This window comes from Pyrgilauda ruficollis, unplaced genomic scaffold (assembly GCF_017590135.1).
Source record: "Pyrgilauda ruficollis isolate IOZ18807 unplaced genomic scaffold, ASM1759013v1 scaffold12, whole genome shotgun sequence".
Taxonomy (NCBI): Eukaryota; Metazoa; Chordata; class Aves; order Passeriformes; family Passeridae; genus Pyrgilauda; species Pyrgilauda ruficollis.
The window spans coordinates 3,333,313-3,351,554 of NW_024510321.1; the positions used below are offsets into that span (position 1 = coordinate 3,333,313).

Here is an 18,242-nt window from a genome sequence, read left to right on the forward strand (position 1 = left end):
AATATCACCTTGTCTCAGTTTCAGAAACGTAAATGGAGAAGAAGAGCAGCAGAGTGGCCTCCTATCAGATTTTAATCTCCAAAGCATGAGGCAGGGATGGAGAGAAATTCATGTTGTGGGGCTGGTATCTGGGAGGCAGCATTGCCTGAACCACGCAAAGGCAGCATCTCCAAAGGCTGTGAACATGGAGAAACCTGGCTGGCATAGGAAAGGGGAAAGCTACATTTGGTGATAGAGTTCTTCCCTCAGAAATTGTCTTGCGTGGTGTGACTTTGGAATGTCCTGTGCAGAATGGGGAACTGGGACCCTTCCAGCTCAGGATATTCTGTGATTGATTCTCTGATTCTTCAGTGTAAGGTTTGATGTGCACAGATGCCTCAACCACCTTAAACCCCAACAGTTCTGTCTCGGTTTGCAAAGACAGGTGTCTGCTAAGGAAGGCAGGACCCTCCCCTGAAATGGAAAATGTAAACCCCCTCCCTATGAATTGTTATAAATTTGAAATTAAGGGGCTCTCAGGCAAAAAATATGGGAGCAGGAATAACAGTTCTTTATTAGGGAAGAAAATAAAAAGATAAAATAAACAATGCAGTAAACCAAAATAATACTGACAGAGTCAGAACACAGCCTGACACCCTTTTGGTCAGGGTGTTGGTAGCAATCCAATGGGAATTGTGGCTGCAGCCCTCCTGGAGTGTCAGGGGTGGTTCTGCTGGAGCAGGGATCCTGTAGAAGGGTGTGGTCTTCTTCTGAAGATCCAGTGGAAGAGGCAGCTGTTCCTCTGGGAAATCCAGTGGAGAAAGTCGTGCTGGAGTTCCAGAATCAAGATTATATCCGGGTAGGAATGCTTGGCTCCTCCCCTGGGCTCACATCTCCCATGGATGCTGTAGTTCTTATCAGCCATGCAGGGACATTCCATAGCCTGTTATCAACAAGGTCTCCCCAGAGGGAGGATTGGGTGTGGAAGAGATAAGGAAAACTGCCCACTGAACAGAAGACAACTGCTATACAGATGGCAAATGGAATACAATTTGCTTGGCAATCCAGGACAAGTGCTCAAAACAGTAAATGATGTGCACCTTGCCTGGGTGATGTGGGGGTATCACAGTACTGCATCCAAACCTGGCAGCTGTGGAGGGTCTGTGGATGGTCTGAACTTTTTTTTTTGCTTGGCTTCGGCATGGTGTCCACTTCCAGTGCCATCATTCACACACCTTGAAAGCTTCTTCTGCTTTTCATTTAATGTATGATTTTGTGCAGGGGTTTACAGCCCTGCCTGGGTTAATGTGTAGGAATTTTACAGCCTTATACATGATTTTTTTTTTTTGTTAAATTAGAATGATTTTGCTCATTTAATCACGCATACTGATCAGACAGGGGAAGCTGACTTAATACAGTATGTCTCAAACTGTTATTATTTAATTAAACAAAATTTATCACAGCTATAGTTCACAACCCACTGGCTACAGAGGCCTGAGTGGATGGAAAGACTTCAGAAAGCTTTTTTTTTTCTCTATTTTGAGTCACTCTAGTGCACCCCAGCCATTTCCAATTAATCACATTATTATTATAGTTTGACTGAAGTGTACTATCCAGAAAGATTTGAGAGGTCAAGATGACTTCTGAATTCAGAGATTCCTCTTGAAAAAGCATCAACCCTTGGGTAAGATGCCAACAGATTCTTTCTTTGACTACCAAAAGGAAAAAATAGTGATGTTTGAAGCCTTTAGTAAGGTAATGTCAGTGCTTAACCACCTGTCACCATATGAGAGTTCAGACTCATTAATCAAGGGTGCACAGCAGCTTGTTAATGAAGTGACCATACAAGTGCTGACATTAATTCTGTTTTCCCTTTCCTGCTTCCCCCAAGGTGGTGGTCAATGCCCTTGTGGGAGCCATCCCTTCCATCATGAATGTTCTGCTCGTCTGCCTCATCTTCTGGCTCATCTTCAGCATCATGGGAGTGAACCTCTTTGCTGGGAAGTTTGGGAAGTGCATTAATAAGACAGAAGGAGATATGCCTTTGGACTCTAAAATTATTAACAACATGAGTGACTGCATACTTTACAACGTGTCAGGCACGTTTTACTGGACAAAAGTCAAAGTTAACTTTGATAATGTTGGTGCTGGGTACCTGGCTCTGCTGCAAGTGGTAAGTGTGACCACCAGAAACTCATGGGCAGATGTTGCTGGTTCTCACTGAAACCATGACTTCAAAAGCTCAGGTTTATCTCTGCGCTTTTCTGGGTTTTGCAGCCTGATCCATCAGGACAATGCCTTTCCTCAAGTGTAAATAAATCACATTTTGCTATGAATTTGGCCTAGAGATATTATGGCAGTTTATGGTTTTAATTTGGGTTTTTGCTTTTGTATCACTAATACAGTTCTCTGGGAGGTGATTCGACTATTGAGATTCATTAAAGACCATTTTTGTCAATATTGTAATCCAGAGCAAAGTTCACTTCCAGAAAAGAAATCTATGATAGAGGAAGGATTGTCCATGCAGACAGAGTGCACTGGCCCTCCAGAACAGCCTGGGATTTCACTATATCTTGTTGGGGAAAAAATGAAGTTCTAGTGCCTTCTGTTTCCCAGCTGATGTTACTACATAAAGCTGAAGTCTTAATTTATGTCCCTCTGCTCACTTTCCATTTTTGAGAAGGACACTTGTTCCTCTCATTCTGGTTCCTCACCTTGTGTCCACCTGCTAAAATAAGGATTCAGATTGAATCTAACTGTGGGTCAAGGTGGGGATCAGGTTGCTGGCACTGCCCCAAGCCCAGCCTCTCTGGGAAGGTGGCAAGAGCACAGCAGAAAAGAGACTGCTGAGGTTCAAAGATGATGGCAATATTTGAGCTGTAAAGGCAGAAGGAAGCCACTTCTAGAACCTTTTCCCCATCAAATGTAAAATATAGATAAATGGGTTGCATGCACTGAGATTCACTGTGTTTTGACACAGGACAACCTAACAGAAAGAGCCACAGGAGACTCCACCTTGTCCAGGCCCTGCTGCTGGACTGCTGGGTGATTTCAGAGAAGTTGTTGTGTGTTTCAATTCCACAGGACTCTCACATAAATTAGTGGTTATGATGCTTATTTCCATTGTTACTAATCTGGAGCCAAATGATGACAGGGGGTGGATGTGCACTTGGAATGTTTGCTCATTGCAATTTTTGCATGCAGAGTTAAATAAGTTCCTTGCTACATCTTTGGACAGGGAGGTTTATTTCTTGAAACACCTGTGACTACATCCCTCAATTCTGGGATAAAAAATTGTGTTCTGGGAGCTCAATTCATTTGTCACCTGCAGAATCCACCCTTTGCAATGCAGCAGGGCACTGCCTTCAGCCCCCTCCTGCTCTTCCAAAGGGGCACGAGCCTCCCACAGGTCCCCATCAGATCTGCCAGCCCTTCTCCTTCCCAGGAAGTGAGCTTGCTTTTCCCAGATCTGGTTTTCTCTGTCACAGATGCATGGAACAGCTCCATGAAGCAATTTTCCTTTCTGGTAGAAATCCTTGTTCTTATTTGTGCAGTTCCTAGTACACAAGCACTTGAGTTTGAGATCTTCTGATCAGTGTCCATTGAGTTTTTCTTTCACACCCTCTGGAAAGCAGAAGCTTTGGAATGGACACAACCACTTTTGATTCTTTCCATGACATAAACTTGCTGAGAGTGAGAGCTTTCATCTGTTGCACATAATTATGATATTCAGCTCAGCCATGCAGGGTGAATTATTTCACTTTGAAAGCCTTTAATTAGATTTTCTTTTCTAAATAGTGTTTTCTTTGTCTTTCATTTAAACATCCAATGTAGATGAGCAAGAATGTCCAGGTTTAAAATACTGTGCCTTACCTGAAGTTTCTTAATCCCTCTGATTATATAACAGTTGCCTACTTTTTGGGGGTGAAAATCTCCATCAGAGAGGCAGCTATTCCTTCACCATTTCTTTTATAAGAATCATGCTCCAATTTTCTGAAAATCTTCAGCTGTTCATAAGTTGGCATTTCCTAAGGAATATCCTGAAGCAGTCTTTTCTGGTCACTTCTGTTGGGATCAGTGGGGGCAGAAGAAACATAACTGGTTGTAAGGTGGATCTCAGCTCACATTTGAAGGGAATGGGCTAATTCTGCTCTTTTCCAGTTGAAAATGGGAAAATGTTTTCTTTCAAACCTATGATCCTTTAGGTAGGAGAGAAATAGATCTTTTAGTTGCAAAAGAAGTCTTATAAACCTAGACCTGCTCAGGCTGAACAAACTGGTTTTAGCAGGAAATCAGGTATGATTTCTATGACAGGTGGCAGCTCCTTCTTCACAGAGGAAGAGCAGGAGCCAGTTTCCATTAGGGGATTGATTTTGGCTTCAATCCTGCACCTGGAGCCCTTATGTCTGCTGCTGACCACAGGCAATAAAGTGAAAAGGTGACACACACAAAGAAGGGGCCCAAACATCTGGATCTCCTTTGCCAGGAGTGTCGGTTGCAGGTGCCCCTTGCCAAATATTCTCCATAAGGGGTCACATTTCATGGGCAAACCCCCGTGGGAAATGCAGGGGCTCAGCTGACAGCCCAGCTCTCCTGGAGAGTCAGACACCTCTGTGCATCCCTGGGCACAGCAGGCAAGGAGGAGATAAGCATTTGGGTTACAACCCGCCGGGATCCAAAACATGAGCGCTCAAGTGCAGCTTGTCTTTCGGATGCTGACATTTTCAACTGCCACAGCACGGATCTGAGTGGCTCTGAAGTTCCTTTGGAATGCCTGCAAATCCAAATGGAAACGTGTAAAAGAAATCTGCTTGATGTTCTGTGTTCTTCAGCAGCGTATTTGAAAGAAATGAAAGTTGCTACTGTGGAAATTTTAGGACATGAATCTACCCAGAGGAAAGTTTTCTGACAATGCAGTTGAGAACTGCATAAATTTTGCCCCAAATATCTTCTGCTCTTTTCCTACCTTGATTGGGATCCATAGTGCTGTCCTGAAGTTGCCACTTTGGGTTAATGAATCTGAGAAAACATTAATGCAAAGTGTCAAGCTAGTCCAACTAAAAGCAGGCTGTCCCAGTGCTTCAGGAATAGTTTTTCTGTATTCCAAATTTCCTTAAAGTATCACAGCACCTGTGTTCTATAAATCTGTATTTGAACTGATCAAATATCTTAACTTTCCAGTAGCAGTTTTGCATTTCTCTTGTGTAATCCCACGCTTCCACCCTGTGATCACCTCTGCATATTTTTTTGCAATGTATTTTGAAATTTTAGCCATCTGTTGAAGAACACCCAGGAAATAAGTGGTCTTTCATGCAGCATCTGGCTTGTTTGGAAAAGTTCTTCTTAGACAGAATGGACTTAAATTGGCTATATCCTACTTATCTTTGAATTTGTCCCATTAACTCTGTCACTTTGGGACTCCAGGTGAGGAGTGGGGAGATAAAAGAAGCACTTCCAGACCAGCACAGCAAGCAGGAGCTGCAGAGTTAAAGCAATCCCTCATGCCAGGTTTGAAGTCCTGAGTGAACCCATAAATCAGACACAAAATGATCAGGAGGCAGAGTTGAGTGTCTAAAGTTACTGCATTACACCATCTCTTGCACTTCTGTGAACTGCAGTGCCTGATTTACTGTCACTGTGGATGTGCAAAAAAATCTCTGGTTTAGCTTTCAGAAATTTCTCTCATCAGCAGTAATGCCCAAAGAAACATTTCAGCAACGTGAAGGCCAGTGTTTCAGCCATGAAAAGCAGACATTTCTATTGAACAATTGTCTTTGCTGGGAAAAAAAAAAAAAAGGGAAAGAGAAAAATGGAAAAGGAAAAGGAAAAGGAAAAGGGAAAGGAAAAGGAAAAGAAAAAGAAAAAAAAGAAAAAAAAAGAAAAAGAAAAAGAAAAAGAAAAAGAAAAAGAAAAAGAAAAAGAAAAAGAAAAAGAAAAAGAAAAAGAAAAAGAAAAAGAAAAAGAAAAAGAAAAAGAAAAAGAAAAAGAAAAAGAAAAAGAAAAAGAAAAAGAAAAAGAAAAAGAAAAAGAAAAAGAAAAAGAAAAAGAAAAAGAAAAAGAAAAAGAAAAAGAAAAAGAAAGAAAAATAAGAAAAGAAAAAGAACCCCAAAAGCTTACAGATTTAAAGACTTGCTTTACTTCCAGGCACCATTTGGTGTGAGGGCAGCCAGTGCCATCCCACCTTTCCTCCTCCCCACTAATTTGCTGCATTGCAGCTCTAACCACCAGTGAAATAACGAAATGTAATCCCATCCCAGGGTGAGTTTATCAGTAGATAATCTCATCACATGACAGTTTCAGTAGAAAATGGTGCTTCTCTGGATAGCTTCCAGGCAGGATAATATCACAAACACTCAAACACAGATTTTGTCACTTCCTTATCCAGAGTGTAAGTGGTTACTAATTCCAGATAAATAATTTCTTTTCTCAGTGTTATATTTCTTTCATTCTCAGTATCTGTTACCCTCTGCAGGTGAAGTGTCCAGGGAAGCTTTCCAGATGTCCCACAGATTTTTAATTCTCTCGCTTCTCGACAACTGGGGGAAACAGAAAATCACAGCACTTCATTCTCTTAGTATTTATTTTTGTCAGATCACTTCATCATCTGTTATCACTGCAAACCACTGTGCCTTGCAGGAGAGTTGCTGGAGTCTGTGGCACACATTGAGGGGTAAAATAGCTGCTCAAAAGAAAAGATTTCCTCCCAAGTGGGAGAAAAGTACAGGCTAAGATCATATCATTTTGTGCCACTGGGAAAGGATTTCATGTTTCATCCCAGGCACCCTTCCTGAAAATCTGAAAAGCTTTGAGCTGCAAGCCCTAATGGCAGCAGAAAGTCTTTCATCAGATTAGAAAGATAATGGCAAAAAAGGAAAATATTAGGATATTTAAGGAATATCAGCATGACAGGTTCAAATAATTATTTGTTTTGATAAAACTGCTGATTGTTCCTGTATGTACTTCATCTAAAGTGATTTTTAACACACAGCACCATGGAAGAGATTTTCCAAAGGGCTCTGCTTTGGGTGAGTGGGTTAATCTCTTTCAGGCAGTAGATGAGAATAGGTGCAACCTTTCAAACACTATTTTATGTATACTTTTGTGAGAAATATCATTGATCTCTTGTACATTTTCCTTTGGCTCAGTAGCATTCAGAAGGAACTGGGAAGGCAGCATTACCTCCAGGATTTAATATAATAACAGAGAGTTCTGAAACCACTGAATGTACCCACCTCAGCCCAGCTGCCTGGGTTTCTCTTGGTTACCTCTGGCCACATTCCTTTTGGCATTCTCTGGAATTGTATGCCTACACAATAGGGCAAAATTCAACTTAAGTGTCAGTAGGGTGTAAAAAAGTATTGGGTGTGGGTCTCACATGTATGACAGTGTAAATCTGATGAAATTAATAAATCTAAAAAAGCCTCATTGTCTGCTCACTCTGACTTAGGTCGGGGTAGGTCTAAATAGGTCAGAAGTCAGATGAGAAACAGCTCTAGAGAACCCAAATAAAGGCAGTGGGGCTTAGGCCAGAGTCAGACCTAATGCCAGGTGTGCTTGGCATCAGGCTGTGCCTAATAAGAGGCACATATTGAGATCAAAGAGTTGTGAGCTTGCTACAGAATAGTAAAAAATCACTTCCCTGTGTTTCTCCTAGGAGTGCTGTCACTGCCCTTCTGCATTGAACATTCCAATGAGAGACACTGACTTCTGTGGAATCTTTTCTTCTTTAAACAATTATTTTAAAAAATAAATTAAGACTACTGACTTCATAAAGCTTAATAAAAAGAAAATCTGAACAGTAAAGCAGATTGAGTTTCCAGGGCCAGGCTCACAGCAGGTGTTGATTGCCTTTGCTTCTTTCAAGTCAGCTGTGATTTATGCAGCTCCCTGGGGTTTAATACTGCCATCAATTGCCCTGGTTTAGAAGAGGGCAGAATCCAACCTTCAGCAGGATATGGATGGGCTCCATCTCACCTGGGCAAGGCTTGTGCAAGGCAACATTCTTTAATGTTATGTGTACCCATATCTCTTCATTACTTGAAATTTTTCAGGTCAGAATTTCCAAAGATTTAATTGTTATGTTTTCTTTCCTTCTTAAAATCTCTACTAAACCCCTCTCTTTTATTCCTGCAAATGCAGAAAGTCAAAAAACAGAAATAAGAAAATCCAGGAGAAAACCATACTGGAATTAATTTAAATACCTAAATGAGCATAAAGTCAAGGACACATGTTAGATTGCAAGGCAGGCAATGTATTAATTGTGAAATACATGCTCAACACTGCATTTTGAAAGTTCATCATAGAGATTATATCATTTCAGGGTGTACTTGTTTAATATGCTTATGTCTTACGTGGGATTTTTTTTCAGGCCACATTTAAAGGCTGGATGGATATTATGTATGCAGCAGTGGATTCAAGAGAGGTAAGTCTCTGCAAGGAAATTAATAATTTCCTGTTCCATTGCCTTTTGCAGCACTGATGATGCTTAACAACAAACACAACAAAATTAAATACATGCAGGGTGCCAGTCCCTGTCTTACTCTGGCTGGGACGTTGCAGACCCTCATTGTTAGTAGCTGTACTGGAGCATGATGACCCTGAAATTAAAGTAAATGTGGCCCTTATTCCTACACAACTGATTTATCTATTCCTGCAGAACTCCCAGGACACAGAGACACCTCAAGAATTAGTCTGAGTCCATCAAAGACCTAAATTGCTCTCTATATTTCTTCCCCTCTCCCTGTTTACTGCCTTATTTCCCAGCTTCTGTTGATAGCATGTCTTTAAAGGTGCTGGGTTTAAGTTGAATTGCCCCGTGAGACAAATATTTAACCCTCCCTACAGCTTCACTGTGAGGAAGTGTCTTTTCTGCAGCCAGCAGCTCCACTGGAGGAGTGGAGAAGCTCCTGGCAGACAAAGAGGGCAGTGTGAACTTCCAGCTCTGACTGAGATGTGCTGGTGACTGGTGACAGCTCAGTTCTTACCTGCATCCTGTTCAGCTTTCAGGTTTCCATAAAAACAGCCAAACGAAAAAAGCATTTCCCTTGCTACACCATGTGTGGTTTGTTTATCTTTTTACAGAAAGATCTACAGTGTTTTTTCCTTCTTTTAATTGTATTAGAGGAACAGGTTTGCACTTACTGTTAATTTTTTGAGGCAGCTGTCTGGTACTAGGAATTTGACAGGCTGAATTTAGGGCAAAAGTCAAGGCCTAAGTGAAGGAATAAGGGGTGGAAAGACTTCCTGGCACTACAGGAGCAGAGAAGTACCTTTGCATAACATAGCTCATGATGGTGATGCATTCTGGTACACGTGCACAGGTATCCTCCCTGCTGCTGAATGAAACTCGTGGAATACCCACAAGAAAATATGGCATTTAGGGAATGCATCATGTTTACATACCAGGAGCTGATGGGGCAAATCTGAGCACATGGCAGAAGTGACTTGAGGCTATCAGACTCAAGTCACCTCTTTCTCAGTTCTTCAGCAACAGACCTTATTCCATTCCACCCCTCACTAAAAAAAAAATTCACTTAAAAATGCAGTGTTTTTCATTAGGATTCAATTATACTGCAATCATACTTCTGTTTTATTGTAAGTACCATTAGTTCATACAGGCATGAGGATAATCAGAAAATGGATTATTTTGCTCTTCTGGGTTCAGACTGAGAACATTTGGTAGGATTTATTCCGGAGTTGCACTTTCTGGAGCAGTGTGATTGCTGTGACAGTGTTGTGAAGTGTTGCTGAAATGACTGTGGCATTGCAGATGCCAGTGGTAAACTTCAGAGGAGAGCTGACTGCTCACAGGAGTTGCAGTATTTTTCTCATGTTTCATGACTTTTATTTCCAATGGACAGCTTTGTTTTGACTGCATCAATATTTTGATGTGTGCAGAGGTGGTGTCATTTTCACACTCTCCCTTTTCCCTTTGCAGTGCGAGGAGCAGCCTGAATGGGAATGTAATTTATACATGTACCTTTACTTTGTGATTTTCATCATCTTCGGGTCTTTCTTCACATTGAACCTCTTCATTGGTGTCATCATTGACAATTTTAACCAACAAAAGAAAAAGATAAGTAGTGCATATGCTACACATCATCTTGTGACTGCTGCAGGAACCAAAGCCAGGAACAGATTTATCAGCAATGGCTTTGCCACAGCAGCCTTGAGATCAGCAGTGGCAGAGCATCTGTAGAAACTACCTTCAGGACTTCTACAAAGTCACAGCTGTGGCAGCCCCTGGTGTCCCCAAAGCATCCTGAAAATATAGGGTGGGAGACTCTATTCCCCACAGAATGCAGCAAAGCAGCTCAGGCAGAGGGGATCTCTGGCACAAAATTTGACACAGGGGCACAGACTGGCCTGGTGTCCTCTGTGCACCAACACCACTGTCCCTCTGAGCAGTCCAACCTGATGAAAGCTACATTAAAAGGGAAATGAAACAGGAGAGGATTCATCCTTGAGCTTTGGAAGGGGGCAGAGGCAAGCTCTCTTCATCAAAAGTAATAGTGTTGTTCTCACCCTATACTTAGGTGGCCAGGACATCTTCATGACAGAAGAACAGAAAAAGTATTATAATGCAATGAAAAAGCTGGGATCTAAGAAACCTCAAAAGCCAATCCCAAGGCCACTGGTAAGAGCAGCATAATTCAGTTGAACTTTGTGTAATAGCTGAATGTTTATTTACTGGAATAAGCACCATTCCACTCTCCAGCATAGGAAGATTTATTGCTCCCAGATGAAAGGCACTTAATAATTATGTGTTTTGATTTTTGATGATATTTGCAAGTCCAGTGACCTGTGGTACAAAATTCCCTCTTCTGCAGCATTGACTAACATTGCAATTTACATGTGCCATTTACATATGCCAGTGGCCACCTGCCTGTTCTGAATAAATTCATGGCCACAGTCCAGTGTCTTGTTTACAGCAGTTTCAAAAAGCATTAGGAGGAAATGGGTTTGAAAACTCCATCAAAAAAATACTCATCATCACTTTTAAGTTTATGAAGTTCCAGTCAGATGCAATATATTGTCTGTTTTCCTCTACATTCTGATCACTCAGGAGACAATTATATAATTTTTACACGGCTCAAATTTCCCAACTAAACCTTTTCTTTTCCCCCAGAACAAATACCAAGGTTTTATTTTTGATGTCGTCTCAAAACAAGCCTTCGATGTCTCCATCATGATTCTCATCTGCCTTAACATGGTTACCATGATGGTGGAAACAGATGACCAAAGTCAAGAAAAAGTGAACATCCTCCACAAAATCAACATGCTTTTTGTTGCCATCTTCACTGGGGAGTGCATCTTCAAAATGCTGGCTCTGCGACACTACTACTTCACCAACGGCTGGAACATTTTTGACTTTGTGGTTGTGATTCTGTCCATCGTAGGTAGGTGATCCTGGATTTTCACCCAGACTTCAAGGTTAGAAAGGCAGGAGTAAAATTAATTGGCAAAATTAATTTTGTGCAATAATATATGCTTTCAACTCAGAGAGTTGAATCCTAAACACAATTGTAATGTGTAATTATAACTAGCATACCACTGCCTAAGAAAAAGTGGTTTGATCAGAAAAATTAGGAGGTTTATCAAATGCTACATTTAATGGTGCCTGGTGATAAAACATGAACTGGCCACCACATACACTTAACACCAGTTCTGCATAGGAGCCAATGGCAGAGAAATAAAAGCCACATGAAAGTGGCACACTTGGAATGCTATTGCTTTGGTATTTGGTTTTTATTACAAAAGATTGAAATAATCCTTCAGGTCAGGTTTGGGCAGTGCAGTGAATCTGACTTTTCTCAGCTTTGTTACTAGAGCTCTGCACCCTGATACATCCAAGGGATTAAACAGAAAGACACAGTTTTATTGTTAACTTGTGCCATTTGCTGTTCTGGAGATGTATTTAGATACTAAAGAAGTGCAGGTCAAATGAATCTGAAATCCTAGAAAAAGAGTTTTCACTGAAGTCGGAAGAAGCAGCAACTGGAAGGTGATCACTGAGCCAGTGAGCAGAAGGAGCTCAGAAAGTCAACTCTTCTGGAAAAAAGTTTCCATTTTGAGGAAGGGAATAGGTGAATGAAAAAATGTTGTGCTAGGAAAACATCAGCTGGTGCTCCTGCTGCTCTGAACACCCTGCAGTGAACTGGGGAAGCTGCAAGATCCCAGTGCAGATCTCTGGTGCTCAGAGACCCACCTGTGCTTTGGGGGCATTGAACAGCCTGGATTTCACTGGTTTGGGTCAGCCAGGAACGTCACTGCCACACAGCTGTCACCAGAACCTTGGTGTCAGAAGCTCTGGATATGCCCATAGCTCATAGTTAACCAGAGCTGTCATGCTGCTCACAGTGCTGTCCCATGGCCAGCCAGGTTGTTTCCGTGTCAGAGGCCCATGCCAGTTTTCCTGTGGGAGAAAGGAGCTCAGCACAGCTCAGTGCAGCCAAGGACTTGGCATTAGACTTGCTGGACCAAGTGCTCTACTCCTGCAGGAAGTTTAGTACAGGGGTGAAAGCTCGTTTCCTTACTAGCACAGTCTTAGCCCTTAGTTCCCTCCCAGTTCATCAGGGAAACCGAAAAATTTATAAGCAAACAACCAACCAAGTGGATACACAGTAGAAACCTGCACTGTTCTGGTGGTAGCTAAAAAAAAAAAGAGGCCAAGCACATCAGCATTTCTGACTCATTATTTTACAGATAAAAATGTTGTCATATCAGACAAATTCTGACATCTGCACTCAAGACAAATTTCTTAGGTGGGTCATGGTCAAAAAGCTGCAGTTATCTGTGTCTTGACTTGATCTTGGTTTCTCATTACCAACAGAAAATCTTTCCCTTAATAAGACTGCTACTACCATTCTCTGCTTACAGTCTCACAAGTTCTTATGGATTAAATGGGCATGAAAAAGCAACAATGCCTTTCCCTTCATTGTGAGCCTTCCACTCTGGGCAACTTTCCATTTATTTTTTCAATAATCCTGACTGATTGCTTTAAAAGGAAAGCCTGGGATTATTTCCCATGTACTAACTTGCTGTCTGTCTCTTTTCTTTTCAAGGCACCGTACTTTCTGACATCATCCAGAAATATTTCTTCTCTCCCACACTCTTCAGAGTCATTCGTTTGGCTCGGATTGGCCGGATCCTGAGACTCATCCGGGGAGCCAAAGGAATTCGAACTCTCCTGTTTGCCTTAATGATGTCCCTTCCTGCTCTGTTCAACATTGGCCTCTTGCTTTTTCTGGTCATGTTCATTTATGCCATTTTTGGCATGGCTAACTTTGCCTATGTGAAGAAGGAGTATGGGATTGATGATATGTTCAACTTCCAAACCTTTGCTAACAGCATGCTCTGTCTCTTCCAAATCACCACGTCAGCTGGCTGGGATGGTCTTCTCAACCCCATTTTAAACACTGGACCACCGTATTGTGACCCAAACCTTCCCAATGCAAATGGTTCAAAGGGAGACTGCGGGAGCCCTGCCGTAGGGATTTTATTCTTTGTCACATATATCATTATATCATTTCTCATTGTTGTAAACATGTATATAGCCATTATTTTAGAGAACTTCAGTGTAGCCACTGAGGAAAGTACAGAGCCTCTAAGCGAGGATGATTTTGATATGTTCTATGAAATCTGGGAGAAGTTTGACCCTGAAGCCACTCAGTTTATTGAGTATTCTGCACTTTCAGACTTTGCAGACGCGCTGTCAGAACCTTTGCGCATAGCGAAACCAAACAAAATCAAACTCATAGCGATGGACCTGCCCATGGTCAGTGGAGACAGGATCCATTGCTTGGATATTTTGTTTGCTTTTACAAAAAGGGTGCTAGGAGAATCCGGAGAGATGGATGCCCTTAAAATACAGATGGAAGAGAAGTTCATGGCAGCCAATCCCTCCAAGATCTCCTACGAGCCGATTACAACGACGCTCAGGCGGAAACAAGAAGAGGTCTCCGCCATCGTCATCCAGAGGGCCTACAGGAGACATTTGTTCCGGCGCTCCATGAAGCAGGCATCCTACTTGTACCGGCACAGAACTTTGGAGAGCAGCATCCTGGAGGACGATGCGCCCGAGAAGGAGGGTCTCATTGCGTTCATGATGAACGAAAACTACGGCAGGCCCATAGACAAATCAGAAACTCTGTCCTCCACCTCTTTCCCTCCATCCTACGACAGCGTCACCAGAGGCACGAGTGAAAACCTCCAGCTGAAGATAACGGATGTGAGCAAAAGTGATGAGGCTATAGATTGTCTTCTCTCACCCGACAAGGATAAGGAATCAATTGTTTAAATGTTTGTTTAGAATGCTTTAAAACATTGTTTACAGAATGTAATGCTGTAACTACACAACGATTGAAGCAGCCTTCTTATTAAAAATTAGTTGCAAAAGAAACAGTGGAGTTTTTACCCTTAACTACAGGAGTCTAATAAGTCATATAACATTTGACCCTGCTCTTTTTGACTTGGCTCAATATTTATATTTATATATGCACAGGAAGATTCTCTGCAGGGTCATAGCTGTTATATCAATGGTGTGAATAAGAATAGGCTAGACTGTAAAACAGTAAACACAGTGTATATCTATCCACAGATAAAGCCTGGCTGTATACATTCATTTAAGGTCTTACTCGTATTAGTGTGTTTACTTATGGCAATGTATGACCTTGCATTCTAAAAAGAAAAAAAAAAATCACAGCTGCTGTAGCAAAATGTAACACTTACTGTATATGTTGTGAATGGTCTTTCATAAATTTATTATATTTGATATTTTTTTACTTAAAAAAAAATGAAGTCTCTTTTTCCATGGAGATTAATGATCCTTACACTCTTCATGATGAACTCTGAGTCAAGGTAATAGAAACTCGTGGGATCCCCATCACTTGAAGAGGAAAGTTGTTGCAAATTGAAGTATCAAGTTAGCAACATTTAAACTGTTGATTACACTAAGCCCTCCCTCTTGAGACTTGCAACTGCACATCAGCAGAAACACACACAAAAACAAAAACAAAAACAAGAAAAAAAAAAACAAAAACAAAACAAAACAAAACAAAAAACAACAAAAAAACAGAGAAGCAAATGATGTCAAAATAATGAGAGAAATGGTTTGTTCTATCCTTCAGGAAACTAGACTATAATGGATTCTGTTTGTAAAACTGTTAATAAAAGCACTAATTTTTTAGTATGTTTCAAGAATCTGCTTTGAAATCCGCAATCAAACTCGCCATAGAAGTAGCGCATCACGTTTGTGTGTAGTGATCCAAAGCACCATCTAGGCTGGCAAAGTTTCTGTTAAGGTAGTGGGATAGGTTACATTTTCCCCAGGAACACTGAGCTAAGCAGCCTTATTTGGAGCTCTGTGCATCAATATTACTCAAAAAAAAAAATAATTTTGAATACTACTAGTGGTAATAAATCAATGCCAACTGGGCTGTGCAGAATAGCTGTGACAGTGTGATCAAGAAGGTGGGAGGGGAATTACCTCTGGATTTGTACACGAATTTTGAGGGTTTGAATCCTTTCTACTCAAGGTCCATCTTTCATTTTCTCAGATAGTACAGTAAGATTTCTGGGGAAGGACAGGAAATACAGGAACTGATAAAAAAATCTACTAGATAATAGCTATATCCTCATTCCTGTAGGCAAAGTAATATTTACAGTTGATGTGTCCTTCAGCTTCAGGCCAAAGAAATGACAATGCGGTGAAAGGTGGATGTGTGGCTGTAGAAAAGTATTAGAGGTTTTTACATGGTAACATAGTTTATTATTTATTATCTTTCAGCCTCGATAGAATGTGAGAAATTATTTATGGAATATAGAGACATGTCCATCATTACAGACAAGTCCTTTCTTTTTCACCTTCAGACTGATTGTACTTGGGTTTGGTTGGACTTCATGGAAAATCTTGAGATTTCTGTAATGAGCCATTGCACTTTAAAGGAAGAGTAATTGTGCTTTTTCACCTTGGAGAAGCAAAGATATCAAGAATGTATTTAAGGTGTGTTGTCATTAACATTTAGTTACATCCCAGGTTGTGAAGGAGTCAAAAAACACGTGGGGTTGGCAACAAGAATTAAAGCAACACGTTACAGTCAAGTTTATCTATGGCCATTGTTATCTGTCCTCTAAACAAGTCAGAATATGTACGACAACGTGTCAAAAAGGATGACAATGTATCTGTGTAAATATGGGCTAATATATTCTCTCCATTCATTGAGAGGTGTCTCAGGCATTCACTTGAGAGTGGTCTATCAGTTAATTCAGAGGATTTGCCATCAGGATTCCTGGGGTCTATTCCTGATTCTTACTACATGATTTTTAGGCAAATAATTTAACCTATCTGTGCCTCAGTTTACCCATCTGTAAAATGGGAATAATAATACTTACCTACCTCACAGGGGTGTTGTAAGACTTTCTGATTGCAAAGTGCTATAAGGGAATGAACCATACTATATAAGTATTATTATAATCATGCTCTCTTGCCCTTTTAACCCCATGTCTATGGTGTATAATATAGGGCTGTTCCTCTGGGCATTTTGTTGCCTTTAAATCTTGTATGTAATTAGACTTAAGGGGACTACTCATCGTTCCTTGAAGTAAAAACATTCTTTATTCCTTCCCCCCTCCCCACTCCTCACCTCCCCCAAAAACTCAGAATTGCTCAAGGCTTCTCAAATTAGAGAAACTTTATATTCCCTGTGTATTTATGCTGTAATGTTATTCTGACTGTACATATCACCCAGAAAGAGTATGCGATTTTTATATTTATATGCATATATATATATACACACACACATACGTATATCTATACATATATATGTATCTTGTGAGTTTATAGAGTGGCTGACACTCGGAGGACACGACTTACTGATTAAAATGTTTTCTCCTCAATGGGATTTATCGATCATTAGCAACAAGCTGATGCCTATAATGAAACTGTTTAATTAGAAAATAGTACATTCATTACTTGCTGAACAAGCATTTATTGGCTGACAAGTAGCAAAATTATTTTCCTTTCAAAGCTTTAGAATAAAAAAAGAAAGAGGGAAAAATACTAAGAAAAAGGAGCATTTATCATGTGATTTCTTTTCATGTATGATGTAAACTGTCTGAAACCCAAGGAAAATGCCAGCCTGCACTCAGAAATGGGTTGTTGGTTATGCTGCTTTATTAACAATATTTTAATTATTTGCAGCTTATTTTAGAAAATATTCAACCGCTGTTCTTATTAAGAGAGTCAGGCCCAGTAATGAAAGGAATGTAAAGAGACAATTAGCTGGTCACTGATTTTATTAGAGAAGAGCCCTTCCTTTGGTTATTTCACCCTTGAGTTGAACATTTTAGTGTCATTGCTGTGAGACCCTATAGTACTGATGCAATTACAAATGGATTTTTTACCCAAAACCTCTATTAAAAAAAAAAAAAAAGAAAAAGTAATGCAAAAAAATCTGAAAAGAGGGTCTTAACTCTAGATGTTTACAGTGCAACTTTCTAAAACTGAATTGTAAATTGCTTTCAAAAACCTTTGTAACTGGAAGGTCGGTTTTCTATTGGGTTTTCTATTGTTCTGTGGTGTGTTTCTTTAGGGATGAAGAGGGAATGGTATCTTTGTATGGTATGCAGAACTCCCCTCAAAAATGTCAAATAAGCTCACTTGTAGATCTTTGTTACTGGAGATGCCGATCCGAATCGAGCCATGATGCAACCTCCCAGTGCAGTGATTTAGTTTAAGACACTAACTCAATAGTTGGCCCACACTGTCTATAAGCATGGTGAGTGCTACCATTTTTTCTGTTGATTTGTTCAATAAAGGCTACCACATGAATCACTCGAGCTACAACAAGAGCAAGGAAAATATCAGCCAATATCATAGGACATATTAAGCTGTTTGTACCTGGAAAAATTCAAGTTTATTATGTTTCTTTATTAAATAAATAAGGATAACAAATATTTCCTCTGCATATTTTTTTTTGTTATGTTGTCAACATTTATGTTATTATTTCTCTGACTCTTTTTCTATATATTTGTTTCGGAAATGCATGGTGACTTTTAGGAAGCTTGTTGAAGAAAACCCCTCCAGTTCACCTTACACTGGAAGGCAACCTACAGAGACTTAAAGGCTTCTTGAAATCAGTGCAGAATTTCTGGCTACATCAGATTAATTCAAAGCAGATTCAAAAGTCTCCCTTCAAACAGAATCATTTAGAGGATGAACCCAACACTGATATTTCAACCCATCCTGCCCAGTAGAATTAGCT

The 18,242-nt window shown here is 40.4% G+C and overlaps 1 protein-coding gene across 2 annotated transcripts in view; it reads left to right on the forward strand.

The window, feature by feature from the left end:
• The window catches only part of LOC121363719 (sodium channel protein type 5 subunit alpha-like), a 214,797-nt gene extending 196,863 nt beyond the window's left edge, over positions 1-17,934 (forward strand). For both annotated transcript variants that reach the window (XM_041486335.1, XM_041486324.1), the window contains 6 exons: positions 1,871-2,152; positions 8,348-8,401; positions 9,917-10,054; positions 10,511-10,615; positions 11,108-11,378; positions 13,044-17,934. In XM_041486335.1, coding sequence (XP_041342269.1) covers positions 1,871-2,152; positions 8,348-8,401; positions 9,917-10,054; positions 10,511-10,615; positions 11,108-11,378; positions 13,044-14,278 — 2,085 coding nt within the window. In that variant the 3' untranslated portion in view covers positions 14,279-17,934. The remainder of the gene's footprint in view (positions 1-1,870; positions 2,153-8,347; positions 8,402-9,916; positions 10,055-10,510; positions 10,616-11,107; positions 11,379-13,043) is intronic.
• Positions 17,935-18,242: the final 308 nt, after the last annotated feature.